The 16258-nt window shown below is 47.7% G+C and overlaps 2 protein-coding genes across 2 annotated transcripts; one reads left to right on the plus strand and one right to left on the minus strand.

The window, feature by feature from the left end:
* The first annotated feature begins 789 nt into the window (after positions 1–789).
* On the plus strand, positions 790–1853 carry LOC124533816 (selenoprotein M-like). Its single transcript, XM_047109335.1, has 2 exons — positions 790–1074; positions 1149–1853. The coding sequence occupies exons 1-2, from the start codon at positions 979–981 to the stop codon at positions 1389–1391; spliced, it is 339 nt and encodes a 112-aa protein (XP_046965291.1). The 5' UTR covers positions 790–978; the 3' UTR covers positions 1392–1853.
* A 1708-nt stretch (positions 1854–3561) lies between these two features.
* Positions 3562–16257, minus strand: LOC124533900 (eIF-2-alpha kinase activator GCN1). Its single transcript, XM_047109476.1, has 39 exons — positions 16163–16257; positions 15986–16088; positions 15395–15590; positions 15017–15197; positions 14774–14938; positions 14430–14682; positions 14138–14316; positions 13824–14021; positions 13586–13738; positions 13357–13516; positions 12737–13066; positions 12454–12647; positions 12202–12380; positions 11975–12104; positions 11818–11898; positions 11523–11746; positions 11253–11449; positions 10948–11121; positions 10755–10885; positions 10512–10648; positions 10202–10433; positions 9891–10124; positions 9621–9815; positions 9381–9509; positions 9182–9305; positions 8874–9110; positions 8616–8795; positions 8235–8524; positions 7884–8079; positions 7228–7742; positions 6906–7043; positions 6664–6816; positions 6341–6529; positions 5974–6233; positions 5525–5849; positions 5193–5423; positions 4427–5113; positions 4073–4300; positions 3562–3734 (listed from the first exon to the last, which is right to left on the minus strand). The coding sequence occupies exons 1-39, from the start codon at positions 16175–16177 to the stop codon at positions 3612–3614; spliced, it is 8046 nt and encodes a 2681-aa protein (XP_046965432.1). The 5' UTR covers positions 16178–16257; the 3' UTR covers positions 3562–3611.
* Between the last annotated feature and the right edge of the window lies 1 nt (position 16258).

Raw genomic sequence — 16258 nt, forward strand, 5'->3', positions numbered from 1 at the left:
TTCCCCAATTTGGGGGAAAGAAATGTCACAAATTCCCCACACAGAAATAAAGGAAAAAAAAACATGTTTTTGTATGTTTGTTTTTCATTTCCTAACAATAAAATCCAATTTTCGAGGTAAATTACTAGTCCATGGTTAATGTTTTTTTTTTTTTTTCGTTCCCTCAGACTGGTCATCGTTACTGACGAAGACGGATAGACAATCAATTACTGATCGTTTTGGTATAAAACGCATAAGTGTAAATTTCCCTCATTTTCCCCACATGTGACAATCCCTACACTAATCCCCGATCGACTTACGATTCCCCGTAATTTGGGGAATTCCCCACACATTGGCAACCCTGAGTAAGACTATAGGTATAGACTATAGATAACAAAGCATTAGTTATTGTATAATTATACATTGACCATAAAATTTTAGACTATAGTTATAGTTATCTTAAATTTCAATTTTTTATGTAGTAATGCCTTTTATTTTCATGGTTCTATGAATATTTTTTAAATCATTCCCACCTCACCTATCTTTATTTAATTTTATTACAAACAGATATAATTATGAAATATCTATTTTCATTATAATTTAGTAGGGTATTCTACGGTGTTTAAAACAGTACTTCAAAATGTTGTATATCCTCATAAAAAGCCACAAAAAATATATTTTGGCAAAATGAACACCTTTTCTTGCCCGAAAATGATGTTTTTTTATTATAGCTTTTATTTGTCCTGAAAATGATATTAAAATTTAAAACTTTTTATTCTCTGTGACAAAATATGACAGATTAAAACGTAGTGGGTGCTGAGTGGTTACTCAATATTTCAATAGCCAATAGCCCTGTCTGTCAGAGATAACAGAAAAAGATAAGTCGTTAATCTATATTTAGGATTCTTGTGACTGAGGAGTAAATCAAACCGAAAGTCGAAACTGACATTTCGATTTTGTGTCTCGACTTAGCGATACTATATTCAAATTAATCCTAAAATGTCCTACATAATAAAAATATTATTACTCACAATTTGCATCGCAACTTCGAGTCTAGCTTATGAGATTTCTGATATTGTATCAGCAAAAATCGAGGTAATTATTTGAAATACCTAAGCTTAAGATTGTATTTACTCTCATTATTATTTTCAACTTAATATTTTTTACAGACATGTAGAGGTTGCTCCTTGAATCGCCTTCCCGAAGTGAAAAAATTCGTCATGGAAGACGCCCCCTTCTACGAACGCTTGGAAGTTAAATTCATAACTGGTGCTCCTCCAGAACTTATAATGCTCGGTGAAGATGACAATGAATTGGAACGAATTCCTCTATCAAACCTCAATAGAGTCGAATGTAATGACATACTTCTTCAAAAAGGATTTAATAAGAAAAATAAAAAAGAAGAATTTTAATTAATCTTCGTAAAATATCTGAAATTTATTTAAAATAAGGTAAAATGAATATAATACATTAAGGATAAAGATAATGTAATGAATACCATTTCCTGTCTACATCAATTGAAAGTGAAACCAGTTTACATTTAATTTTAATGGAAAATAAGCAATTTTTAATAACTTGTGATTACTATCTCTTCTTTATATGTATTTTGTGTTGATTATGGAGTGCGGTATTTCATATGAAAGATAGAATCTTATCATTGATTATGAATATGATTAAAACTTTTTGATTTAGGTAAATCAAGTTCTGTACTATTTTTTTAAAAGTCTTATTTTGTATGCAATATTCCAATGTATTAAACATTTACATTCCTTATAATGTAAGAAAGTAGAATAGAAAACAATAAACAAGTGATTTGACTTGCTTCTATTATATTTAAATGTATTTTTTTCTGTAATAAATATTAAAACACTGATTATCTTGGTATTAAGTTTTCTCTAACAATTTATTAAAATAAGAATTAATAGCATTAAATTCTTAAATACATAAAAATATGAACTAAAACTAGTTATTGTATAAATATTGACCTTGTGGAATGTTGGCAAGAATGCTATCAGCATTTCCCTGTTGAATCGCAATTCCGATCCTCTAGGTAAAAAACTAACCAGCCCTCCTGTCACATGTCTGATGAAGCTTTTAGCACTACTACTCCAAGGGCCAAGCGTTTCGACAGCAAATGGAATAAAGTAATTTGCTATAATACACGAATATTTAGTTCTCTTTTTTTGCTTCAGCCTTTTCCGCAGCGCACTGGCTCTTAACATTGTTTCTCGGATATGAGATGGGGCCAAGGTGTCAACGCACGTAGCGTCCCACACAAGGGCCCGTGCTCGTTATATTAATTATTTTGTTTAACATTAAGAGTTTACAGATGGTTACCAATGTCAATTAAAGTTAGTAAAGGAAATTCTAAAAAGAAAATGCAATATATCTGTCGCAGGCAACTAGCTTAATTAGCCATCCAATGAAAAGCCTAGCTACTTTACTAAATGCCGTTGTTCAATCAGTGGCAATGTATAATAACTGCCAATTCATTTCCATTTTTAGAAAAGGACAACTTTCTATACACTCACCTTTAAATAGGTTAAAACAACCGACTTTCTAACTCTACTTGTTCCACTTGGTCAGGCTCCTAACCTAAAATGCTCCATTCCTAAGATATTTCATCAAAAGATCAAATTGAATCAGAATTAACCGAGTCGGTTGTGTGTCAATTTTACACAATATAATAATGTGCCTATGAATGAACCTTCTAGCAAAACGATCAAAGACCAAGCTTCTACCATATACAACACTTTGTTTCCTTTCCCCTAACATGCGGTGAAATTTTAAGCCCAATTCTTTTTCTCTACGGTGGCGTTAAAACGTAAGTATGTACTAAAAGTAGGTTTGATGTCAAAACCTGCTAAATAAATCTATACATCATAGCATAATCGCTATTTAACAAACCAGTGAAACCACTTTCGAGATTTGGCAAGACATATACATTTTTGATAGTTATCGAAATGTTATTACCTATTATTACTAAATTTATGGGCGAGGCTTTTGCTCTCAATAAATATTAGTGGAAAGAATTTTCTTGAAGAAATCCTCATATTTGGAAATAACTACTTAACTCGTAATATAAACTACTACGAATAAGACCCAAAACACTGTTTTGACTGTTGGCTTTAGTCCTCGAAAGAGAAAAAGTTTTTATGGTAGCTTTTTTTACACAACCATGTATTTTCACAAATGAACCGTAAGGTAAAAACAGATTTGGGATAAATAATTATTTTCGTTGTACTTTTATCATTAATAACGCGTGATATACATGAAGCCACCTCCACTCAACGCAGTGATGTTATCTGAACATTTTATTTCCATTTGAAAATAATTATAATAAAATATTACGAAAGGCGAAACGTCTTACTCTCACACAACCTAGCCGCACGTGAGGAATTCAGTGTTTTAAACATACAAGGCGCGCCCCTTAGTCATCTTTCAAGAAGTATAAGTATTCATAAAATAATTGGACATAATTAAGAGATTCTTTATAAAATTGGTTTGCCCTAAAAAGTGTGTCATAATCTGCATAGCAAGGCCGTAAGATCACAACCATTCTTTTAAATAAAAAGGCAAAAATATATTTATAAACAGATATATTTATTTATAATTGATAAAATTGTAATCGCTCAGGTGATGAGCGTGCAGTCGAGGTCCTCGTCGCGGCCGTCGACGACGGCGCGCCGCAGCACGCGCGTCACCACGTCGCCCAGCGCCTCGCGCATGCCCTCCTCCAGCAGCGACATGCATTGCTGTTGACGATCAATACAATTTAATTAAATGAAAATATACAAAGATAAAATAAAAATGATTTATTAAATCCTCATTTAAAGTACAGAATTTGATGATATGTTATTCTTCCTGTTGCACTAATATATTTTATTCACTTATGATTTTTTTAAAGATATGATTTAAAATTATAAAATAAATTAAAATTATAAAATAAACTGATGAATGAAAACTTGATCTTGGCTACCTACTCTTTGAATAAAAGTACAATATTTATAGATCGAACAGAAAGATGGCAACGTCTACCAACGTACCAAATGATAAAACGTTTATCTACATTTATATTTGAATATATTGTCACCTGGTGGAAGGCGTCATCCTGCGGCAGGCGGAGTACGGCACGCAGGGCTATCTCGGAGTTGGCGCGCACGTAGGTGTTCTTCTCCTTGGTGCCGTTGACGAGCGCCGGCAGCAGCGCGCGCAGCACGTCGGCGCCCGCGCCGCGCGCCTGCAGCGCGCCCTCGCGCCCCACCAGCGTGCACGCGCGCGCCATCAGCTGCTTCACCTCGTTACTGCTGTGGTTCATGCTCTGGGGATCACATATGCATTATATGTCAACTTGGTTGATTATTTTATATTTATTAAGGGATCAGGTTTAAATATTTTAACTTATACTGTAACAATGTTTTGTTAGCGGTGGTGGAGAAGTACTTACCCTAACAAACTGTGAGAGTATATTCGGCGGCACGGGCCTCTCCTTCTTGAGTAGATGGCGAATCAAGTAGCCGATACCTCGGATGCCATTGCACACGATAGGAGTTTTATCACTGGCGAGGTACCCTAGCAGTGCTTTGTCTATTTTCTCTTCAAAGTGGTCTCGGTAAATTTGTTCCGGCGTCTCTTTGAGGGCCACGAAGAGCGCGCAGGAGCGCCCATGTGTAAGAAGCCAGTCTTCCGTTGCGGCATTTTGATTGGTCGGGTTGCCGGCCGCGAGCACGTGGTGCAGCAGCGCAGCGTCGCGGTGCGCAGGCGCGAGACAGTGCAGCAGCGCCCCGAGGCAGCCGCCGGCACCCCCGCGGGGAGGGTCCTCCGGGTGCGCCAGCAGTGCGGGACACGTCAGCATCGCTAACACTGTGAGGGCAAGCTGTTCCGACATCTTGTCTCCACCGTTTGTTATGACACTTCTCAAAGCCTGAAGCATTGTCTCTTTGACATTCAAGTCCTCTGCGTTCTTGACTCCGTTGTGCACTTCGAGGAAGAGAGGGTCGGCGCGGGTGTGTATCAGTACTAGCTGGGAGAGAGCGAGGCCGGCTTTTATACGCACTGGTCGATTCGGATCACTCAAGCCTTTGACGAAGGTCGTTTGTAATTGTGGCAAAAATTGTTTGAGCATTACGCCAACCTGGAAACCACAAATTTCATGAAATTCGATTCCCATTTAGACTGGAATTATAGAGATATAAAATTGATAAGGTTGTTACCTTAGACAGTAGTAAGGCTAGTGTTTCTAATACAGCAGCTTTTACGCTGGAGTTGAAGCGATCACCTAGAATACGGATGAGTGGACCCGTGATGTGAACCACTGAAGGTTGGATAGCAGTGGCTGTTGTCAGCTTGATGACTTCGCCTAACATCAGGGCTGCATTTTCTTTCTCTTCTGGTAGACCGTTAAGGATGGCCTCCCGGAACAATGGCAGAATTGGTGCTATGCCCTACGTAAAACGAATATATGTACGTGAGATAAAAAATATGCATATTGTTTAAAACATAAGTATAAGACCTTTTTTATATAACTGTTTTTTGAATATTTTACCTTAGGGAGACAGAAGCCGGGCAAGGGCTCGCCCTTGAGGTCCGCGGCCGCATAGCGCACCGCCTGGCGCACTTCGGACACGTAGCCCAGCTGCTTCTCCGCCTCGAGCATGCGCGTGAGAGCGGACAGCGCCTCCCACGCCATCAGCAGCACGTCGCGGTCGCGCTCCGCGAACAGCAGCAGCAGGCCGCGCAGCAGCGCCGGCACGTGCGGGATCAGGTCGGCGCGCGTGTGCGTCACGAACGCGCACAGCAGCGCCGCCGCCGCGCGCCGCCTGCCCTCCTCGCCCTCGCCGCGCACGCACTCCATCAGGGTGTCGATGATGCTGCCGGGGCATGCGAATTGCTTTATTACTACATGATACTAGCAATCGTAGGAACCAAAATCACAAGTGAAATTATACCAGTCAAACTTTCGAATCTAGACTACTTGAAAATAAAATAGAGCACCTTCGGACTCCCGCGTCGTCGAGAACGGGGAGAAGCGCGTCGCGGCAGTAGTCGAGCTCGCGCGCCTCGGCCGGCGTGCCGCGCGCCGCCACCAGCGCCGCCAGCAGCGCGGGCAGCACGCGCGGCAGGTGGCGCGTCAGCGCGCCGCCCGCCGCCGCCGCCAGCGCCGACAGCGCGCGCGTGTCGGCCGCGCCGCCGCCCGCGCCCGTCAGCACGGGCACCAGGTACGGCAGCACCGCGCGGGACTTGATCGCCATCACCTGTGCCGAGGGGCCGGCCGTGCTTCAGTTGTTTTGTACAGTTTTATGGTACCGATTGAATAAAATTAATTTTATGGTTAGTTTTCTCCGAAGTGACGAGCGCAAACCTGCTTGAGGCCGTCGAGCGCCGCGTCGGCGACGGCCGGGTTGGGGTCCCTCAGCGCGTCCAGCATGGGCGGCAGGATGTCGTCCAGCGCCTTGTTGCCGATGGTGGCGTGGAGCGAGTCGAAGGCGCGCGCCGCCGCCATGCGCACCTCCGCCAGCTCGTCGCACAGCGCCGTCCGCACCGTCGGCACCTGCGAAACCACGCGACACATGTAGCTTAACAAACTTAGTATAGTATTCAAATAGGACAAGTACGAAGTTGACCTTTAGCAATGAGACAAATATGTGATATCGATGATGAGGTCAACAATGCATCATGCGTTACCAGGCCGTCGGCGAAGCTGAGCACGGCGTCGCGCGAGGTGGACGCGAGGATCTCCCCGAGGCCGATGCAGACGCCCTGGCGCTGGTCGGCGCGCTCGGAGCGCAGCCCGCGCTCCAGGATGGGCACGATGTCGGGCAGCACCCGCTCGCCCAGCTGCGAGTACGGGCACGCGTGCGTTAGGACACAATATTTTAGCGTCACCATTATCAATGTTGTGGACACTGGGTGATATATAAACTTACCTTTCTTACGAGATCTCCGAGTGTCCTTGCAGCGACTTGCCTCTTGTCGTAGCTCGTGGACGCCAAACAGCCCAGTAAAAGATTAAATAATGTTGGCAATATTTCACGAAGAGTTTTCGGAGTATTCGTTACGACCACCTGAAGTAGGATGATAATAATTATTCAGAGGATTTAGCAAAACATTATTCAACACAGCATAATTAACTGAGTACAGATATGTATATTGGGTTCATCAACGAACGAGGTGAGTATTATGTGCCGCAATACTTATCAATGGCGATAAATAAGTATTTAAGGTGAAATTAAAGATCTGCAGGCTCACCTTCCAGACGTGTAAGGCGGCCTGCCTGACCATCAGCGCCACGTCACTCCGGCCCATGTACAGACCGGCCAGCACCCTGTTCCTGCGGTCCGGCCCCAGCGCTCGTATAATCGCTTTGTGCGAGTGCTCGGTTCCGAAGTTGTCATCCTCCGACGCCGTCTCCGTGCTCATCTTACCGGACACGCCGGATATACGGTAGAGCAGATCTCCCAGCAGCTGCACGGAGCTGTACCGGATTCGCCAGTTGTCGTCGAAGAGGCCGCGCTCCAGCTCCGGCAGCAGCAGCGTGATGGCGGTCTCGGCGTACAGGTTGACGATCCTCTGGCCGGCCTTGAGCGCCGTCTCGCGCACGTACTCGTTCTCGTCGGCGAGCGCCTTGAGGATGGGGTTGATGATCTGCCCGATGTAGGGCGTGAACTCGTCGGTGAAGGCGCCCGGCATGTATATGAACATCATGATGTACCCGTCCTTCACGTGCGGGGCGATGTCGGGCCGCTCGGCTGTGGCTATTATATCTGTGCAGGTGAAAAGTATGCCAAGTTATAAAATATTACAATAGTGTTAGTGATGTTTGTTTTCTTATATTAAAAATCAATTAAAAAAAGGAATTTTAGCAAATTAAGGCAAGTAGTTTTTTAAACAAATAAAATGCGTACCGGGCATGATCTTATGCAACTTGTGGCTGCCGAGGCCGGCCACCACCTCGGACAGGCCCTGTGCGGCGCCCGAGCGGTCCACGGAGCTGGACTCCGAGGTGAGCGTCAGCATGAGCCACGGCAGCAGATCCTCGAAGCTGTTCTCGCCCATGCCGCGCACCATGGCGCCCAGCGCGCGAGCCGACACCGAGCGCACCTGCGGCGAATTATGTTACGTATCACACACGCACACACGGCGCTCGAAAGAATGTTTAAAAAAATCAAGTTAGTGTTAACAAAAACATAATACGAACAATAACAAGTATAAAATGTACATCACTAGTATAATATATAGAGTGCAACCACAATCACCTCAGGCACGGGATCGAGCAGCGAGCTCTTGAGGCCGGGAACGATGCTGGGCAGGTAGGGCAAGAGGTCCTTCTGGTCGGTGAGCGAGTACATGTTGCCGATGATCTGCGCCGCCATCTTGCGCGTCTCGGTGCTGCGGTCGAGGAAGGCGCGCTCCACCACGGGCATGATGAGCGCCAGCGACGGCGCGTCTATGAAGTGCACGAACTTGGTGTCCAGCAGCGTCTGCAGGCACAGCGACGTCTTGTTGGACGGGTCCTGGAGCGCTTGCAGCAGCACGGGCACGATCGCTACGAGACAAAACCAAAATTGGTCATTCACCATAATTGTCGTCGTATCTGTCGTACACGACAACGTCATCATTATTATTATATACATTACCTTGAATTTCGGGGTTTCGTATAACGGAACCGATGACCTTGAGTGCCTCCGCGCCGGCCTCCTGCACGCGCATGTGCGAGTCGCTCAGCACCTCTATGAGCTTGGGCACGATGGACGGCAGGCACGACGACAGCTGCTTCGGAGCGCAGAACGCCATCGCGCCCAGCAGCTCGATCGAACCTGCAAAATCGGCTCTCATCTAGAGATGCTGCCCTCGACGATGGAGCTTAATCGCAGGAACGTGAGATGTCGGCGTACCGGCTTTGGTGCGCCAGTTGTCGTCCTGCAGCGCCGCCAGCAGCGAGGGCAGCACGAGCTTGACGCCGTGCGCGGACAGGCGGCTCATGATGAGCTTGGCGGTGTCGTCGGCGGCGGCGCGCACGTACTGCGACGGGTCGCCGAAGCACATGAGCAGGTGCGGCAGCACGTGCACGATGTAGGGCTCGAACAGCCGGCCCAGCTTGCTGCACAGCATCTCGAAGCCGAACAGCGCGCCTGCGGCCCGACCTCGCGTTAGCACGGAATTGTTTCATTGCATACTAACTTCAAATTTGGAGTTGCAGTACCTTCTCTATATTTGTAGTTCTTTTTCTCTTGTATGGCATCCGTGAGCTTGCCCATCACGTCCAGCTGCTTGAGCGACAGTATACCGAGACCCTTGATGACACCGGCTATACCGTAAGCGGCTCCCTGTGTAATTTAATTGTGATTAATAAATACATTTGAAATTAGTAAAATTACCAAAATTATTTTAAAATCGCGAACCTTCCTGTCTCCGTATTTTTCGGCAGTGAGTAGCTGTTTGAGCAGTTTGTTGACTATGGCGGGGATATCGGACTCCAGTGCGGGTGACGTCACCAGGTGAGGAAGACAGTTGCTGACTGCCTCTTGTACCTGATTAGGACGTGTAGAATGATATATTGTATAATAAATAAAATAGTAAAACTTTGTCCCTATAAGACTTAACTTTTTAGGCAGAGCATTAGAGGGGTGCCACCACGTTACCTGCTGGCTAGGCGTCGACAGTGCATTAACCAGACGCAGTGCGATGGGACGGAGACGCTCGTCGTCGGGGGCCAAGTGTCGAGCCAGCGACCCCACCAGCAGGACCACGCTCTGACGAACTGCATCATAGCCGCCAGATTTAGGGGCCGTGTCCAGAAACTGCTCGAACACTGGCAGCTGGCTGCTGAGCGTTTCCTGAGTAGCATCGAGCATTAGTCGGGTTCAAATGAGCAAAGTCCATCGAAGCGAGTAGCCAATGAAAGCGCGCACCTTCCCGTGCAGCTCGACGATGGCCATGGCCGCGGCCAGCATGGCCTCGCGCACGGGCTCGCTGCGGTCGGACAGCGAGCGGCGCACGAAGAACGCCATGGCGGCGGGCACGGCGGCGGGCGCCAGGCGCGGCGCCAGCGCGCGCAGCGCCAGCGCCACGCCGCGCCGCGCGCCCCACGCGTCCACCGCCGCCGCCTGCTCGTGCCCGAACTGGTCCAGCACGGCCGGGATCAGCTGCGGGACACGCGCTCGTTACGACGGCTCCACCGAGGGGGAGGGGGGTGTGTCAGGGGAGTGAGGGGGACACGCACCGGCAGTTTTTCGTCGTAGACGTCGTGTAGACTCTGCAGCACCCTGTCGGCGACGGCCGACGAGTCTGTCGCGCGCGCCACCAGCTCCGCCAGTGCGTCGGCTGCGGCCTGCTGCAGCTCCTCGGCGGGGTGCTGTATCTGCTGCAGCAGCAGCTCGAGCATCTCCTCGGCGGCGTCCGTGATCCACGACTCGGCACGGGGGAGCTTGGACCACACCGAGGTGGCCAGGGTTCTGCGCATCGGTTTAATAGAAACGTGATAAATATATTTTATACAACTAAATGTAAAACCCAAAATCGTATAAACGTACTTGTTATCCTCGGCCACGTCGAACGTGGCCACGTAGAGGCGCATGGTGAGCGAGAGCGCGTGCTCGGGATCCTCCAGGAAGGGCGGCAGACACTCTATGACGCACAGCAGCGCTCGCAGTGCCGCGTCGCGCACCACCTGCGTATACGTATACGCATTAGCTACAAATGTACATTAACAAGTGTCCACTCCGATGGTTTCGTTACTCAATTCGAATATATACGAGAGAGACAAGTGGGCTGACCTCGAGCGGGTTCTGCAAGCCGTCCAGCAGGCACAGCACGTCGTCGAAGGAGAGCGGCGCCCGGGCGGCGCAGGCGGCCGTGTCCAGCAGCGCCACCGTGCACGCCGCCATCACGCGCCCGCTGCTGCTGCCTGCACGGACACGGGCGTGAGCTCGGGCAGGCCGGGGTCGAAAGGCGAGTGGCGCTACTCACTGATGAGGTCGATCAGAAGCCGGAACATTTGGTCGATGGGAAACAGCTGCGGGTGCAGCTGCTCGCGCGACAGCAGGCAGCTGGCGTCGCCGCGCAGCGATGCGTGCTGGGAGATCACCGCCAGCCCGTTCATCACCATCGTCTCGTTGGAGGACGCCCAGCTGCTCGTCAAACCTGTATTCAATGCATGATAATTACAACACGCTGCTCATTTATACTGGAATAGTCAAAAACTTTCGTGGTAAAATTATATTGATTAGAGGTCGCCGGTAAAAAAAAAGTTTTACAAGTAAACATAGTCGCACCTTCTTTAATCAGAGGAAAAACGTAGCAAAACCCGGGAGCAGTAAAGTGATGAGTCTCGTCGGGAACTATATCATCGTCGGGCTTCCCGGCCTTGGCGGCGGTCGCGGCGTATACCAAGTTAATGGTGCGAATCGTCGCCTCGGCGAGATCCTCCTCCTCCCAGCTGGGGTCCAGGTCGCACTGCGGCCGGTGGAGCCTGCGACACAGAACGGCAAGGTGAGGGGCTCCCGCGCAGCGGACGGCTACGGTCGCCAGGAGAGGGTGCGGACCTGAGCGTGACGCGCGAGACGTGGTCGGCCAGCTGCGGATGGCGCGGCAGCAGCGCCAGGCGCAGGCGGCGGTGCGCGGGCGCCAGGCGCGGCGCGGCCAGCGGCGAGCGCAGCGCGGCCAGCAGCGCGCGCAGCACGCGCCGCGCGCCCGCGCCCAGCGCCGCCGGGCTGCCCGCCGCCACCGCCTCCAGCAGCGCCGCCGCCCGCTCCACGCCGCCGCCCAGCTGCGGGGGGGACGGGTGTCAGTGGGGTGCGGGGAGGCCGCGCGAGGCGGGAGACAGGGGTGTGGGCTCACCAGGGTGAGGCGTTCCCGGATGGCGCTCTCCTTGGCGAGTTGAGTTTTGATGGCCTCCTTCTGCTTCGCCGTCAGCGGGACCTGCGGAGACATTTAGCGTTATGGGGAGGCCAATCGGTAGCGACTCGAGCGTAGACCGCGACGGGCTGCCACTCACTTCCTTGACCTTCCCCTCTCGCCGGCGCTTCTCGTCGATCTCGCGACGAAGCTGCATCTCCTCCAGCTGCTCCTTGTAGCTGTACGCTTTGCTTTCGCGCTTTAGATTCATCTCCCTGCTGTCTTCGTTACTAACGAAATAAAATATTATGTTAGGTAAGCCCGTTTAGATTATACGTGGGCCTAGTTCTCCAAGAGTTCTACGGCACAGAGGTGGCGATGGCGTACCCGGGCACGACGCTCTTGTCGTAGAGGTGGCCCTGCGGCGTGAGGTACACGAAGTAGTCGTCGCGCGTCACGGCCAGCAGCTCGGGGCGCTGCAGCGCCTCCAGCGCCGCCCGCAGCGCCGCGGCGCCCAGCCCCTCGGCGCTGCAGCCCACCAGCGTCGACACCACCGCGCGCACCGTCTGCGCGAAGTTGCCCATTGAACAACCAAATATTGCTTAGCAGTAGATTCTATCAATTGAAATTGTATATTACCTCATTAGGTGTAAACTCAGTAATGTATGTGTTTTTCAGCTTGTTGATGTGGGAGGCGACCAGACGCTGGGAGTCCAGCCGCAAGTAGGCGACCATCTTGAGCCAGGCGCGCCTGTTCAGAGCGACGACTAGCGGCTGGTGACAGCACGGCAGTGCTTCGAGCGCGAGACTTTCTGAATCCTCTTGTTTGTAATCTACACAAAAAGAAAATTTGATATCATCCAATTTATTAGTATGGAAAAGTGAAGCATAATAAATCAAATTTGGAACTGAAAAGTCTCACCTCTAAACGCGCACAGGGCGTGAATGCAATCTAGTATCATCTTTCCCGTGACATCAGCCTTCTCTTCGGGTGGCGTCTTTTCCTTCACACTGAATATCTTTCCTTCGTCCAGAACTTCGTTCAGTTTCCCCACTAGATTCTTAGCTAAGAAGGCTTTATCTTGATTGGCGAGCAACGATTTGGCCTCCTCTAAAGCGGCAGATCGAACGGCCTTTACGGGTGATAGCAGTACCATTATGAAAGCCTTCATCACTGGCGAAGTTTGGTCTTTCGCTACACTCTCGTACTTTCCCAGTACAGTTCTGCATAGTAGCACCACCTGTGTTAGGACTATAAAGGGGTAAATGTTATAGCACTACCTTCGAGCAAATGCAATAAAATAAAAAGGGAACCTCTTATTAAGCCTCAAATTCGTGTAACTTCGACTCAAACGATATCACTATGAAAATATATAAGTAAAAAAAATATTAAAAGCGTAAAACATTTTTTTAATTAAAAATGATTCACTGAACGGCTAGGTATGTTAAAAAAACATTCAGCTCGCAAATACATATCTCGAAAGCAATATAATACTGTTATTAATGTCTAATGTAAAATAGTGTCGCGTAAGGGGACAGTACCGTCATCGGGCGCGGCGGCCAGCACGCGGTCGTGCAGCAGCACGTGCTTCTGCGGGTGCGTCAGCGCCGCCCACGCGCCGCCCTGCGCCGGCAGCGTGCCGTCGGCGTCCAGCTGCGCCAGCGCCGCCATCGCGCTGATGCCCTCGCTCACGACCAGGTGCTACGAGGATCAGAACTTTCACATTAGATGCATGCATGTGGAAGCAGAGAGCAAAGGTCGCCTGCGTACCTGCAGCGGCTGCTGCTGCGCGCGCTCCACGGCGGCCAGCAGCGCGGCGCGCAGCGCGGCGGCGTGCGCGGGCCCGCGGCGCAGCGCGCGCGCCACCAGCGACGTGTACGCGATGCGCACCGCCTGCGTCGCGCTCTTGGCCGACATCCCCTTCTGCAACACACCGCGCCGCCCGTGAGTCCCCGTCGCGGCATTTGCATCGTGGAGTGTGGTGGGGCAGCGAGGAAATCTACCTTACCTTGTATATCTGCAGAACCTTCTCAGGTAGGGGGGCATCGATGCTCTCCGTCCAGCAGAGCAGGGTCTCGAGGGCGGCCGCGAGCGTTCGCTCGTGTGATTCGCTGTCGAGGACGCGGGATATCTGTGTCACCACCTCGTCGAACAGCTTCGAACGCTCCTCCCCGGACACCGCTAGCTCCCTCAATGTGCTGACGCCCTGAGATATTTTGATGATAATTGCTGTTACTTATACACGAGGACTGTAATGTTAGCTTGTTGCTTGGCTACACGTAATCTATGATCCTTCCATAATAAATCCAAAATTGAGCTCACATTGAGTACGGCAATCTTGTCCTCGCTGGAGGTGAGTTTCCCGTTGGCGCCGTTGTAGTGCGCGAAGGCGTGTGAGAGCAGAGCACTGGCGGCCGCCGGAGCGGACACCCGCCGCGCCAGGGCTCGCAGCGCGCCCTCCGCCTCGCTGCGCACCCACGCATCTCGTGAGTGGAGGTTAACTGCCATGATTGAACATGTTCAGCATTAATGTTTTTATATATGTACTAAACGATTTCAGATTATTTTTTGCAATTATATAATAGTTCAGCTTTCACTGCAATAATAATCTTACCAATCAGACTCTTGCCAATATCTACAGCTGCTCCATCAATGTACAAATCTAAATTCGCTACCACCTCCCCCACCGCTTGAATTATGGTCTCAGGGCTCCTAAGCATAGCTTTTTGTAGGGCAGGGAGGAGTGTTTCTTGCACTTCAGATGTTTGTAACAAATGTAGAAGATCTGATGAGCCCCTGATGAAATTTGAGTTAGGTCGAGCTTTGACACTTATGAGGCTCTTGATCAAACTGTCCAGCATTTTTGCCTGCAAAGTTGTAAGTTGTAAATTATAACCCCTATGCGACAGTTTACTAAACATAATTTACAACTGGATGTGTTCTATGCACAATATTTACCTTGTGATTAGAGATAAACACTTCATCATTTATCTCCTTTGCATGATGACATAATGCAGAGAATGCCACACAAACTTGGGGCCCAGAATCCGGAGGTTGTGAAAGTAACACATTCAACCATTTCTGAAGTTTTTCAGTTCCCATTGCTTTCCAGGAATTATGTAACTTTAAAACAAATTAAATCACAATATTATAAAATAATAAAAATTAATGCTTTAGGGTAAAAAATGATTGTTTATTTACCATTGAATATCCTTTTTCATTTTTCTTCTTATCCCCGTATGCAGTGACCACAGCAAGTAAGTTAGCCTGGGCCAGCACCAGAGTGGTATAATCCAAGACATCTTCTGGTGCATTTAGAGAACCCTCTACTAAAATTGTCGTCCAACGCAGTGCATATAAACCAGTCTGGCTTGTACTTTTACTAAAAAAAAAAACAAAATAAATGTTAATGAAAGGATTTTATTGTTTTTAAATAAACATGGATTTTTGTTTAATTTTATGAGTGAGGTATGAAAGTTTTTTTTTTAGATTTAACTCCTGCAAGCTGCAGAAAGCATCATCGCATGTTAAGGTTATGTTGATAGTTGATTAAATAATAACTCCTTTCATAATACTTACGTAGGGGATGTGCATTTTAAATTTTCAGATACTTCCAGTAATGAAGGCAAAAGATTTTTCAAAGTCCATTCTCTATGATTTTTGGTGAGATATACCAACAGGCACTTAATATAGTACTGAGATGTAGAATCCCGGTAGCGGTTTAAGGTTAAAAGCAATTGGCGGCACACAAAGCGTACAGCAGGCTCTGTTATACCTGTAAAATAATATAAGAAACATCTGTGAGAGTATAGTTAAAAGTTTTAATAATCTGTACAAAATTGGAAAACATATAATAAATTTGAATTTGAACTTTAGACAATTTATATGAATTTAATTTAAATATCTTATGGATACTGAAGTTTTAATATAGCATTAAAGTTATGTGTACAGGACTCTACTGTCAACTGCATATGAAATATATTTGTTGAATGCACCGGGGATCGGAGCTATGTTCAGTTGCGTAGTGTAAACTAAAGAATAATGGATCAATACAGCTACTCTATAAACCCTAGATAACCTAACAATACGATATATATTTATTTTTTACAATATGATACGTATTTTTTACCTCAAGTTAATTACTTTTTTTTCTAAAATTAATGAACTTACCAGGAGATGATAAAACAATTTGTATTTCTTGAAGAACTTTGCGTCTCTCTTTCAAACTTGCGGTTTGAATTTTAAATGGAATGTCCTTTAACGTCTTCAAGACCTAATAAAAAATAAACACAATAAGTACAAACTTTAGTTCAATTACCGCGAATATTGCGTGAATATCGAATTTACCTCAGAATCTGCCATTTTTTAAAAACATTCAGAATTTCAGAAAGATCGGCCTGCAAAAGCACACGTCTTCCTAGACATCACAGATAAAAGAAAACT

Source organism: Vanessa cardui, chromosome 11 (genome assembly GCF_905220365.1).
Source record: "Vanessa cardui chromosome 11, ilVanCard2.1, whole genome shotgun sequence".
Lineage (NCBI taxonomy): Eukaryota > Metazoa > Arthropoda > Insecta > Lepidoptera > Nymphalidae > Vanessa > Vanessa cardui.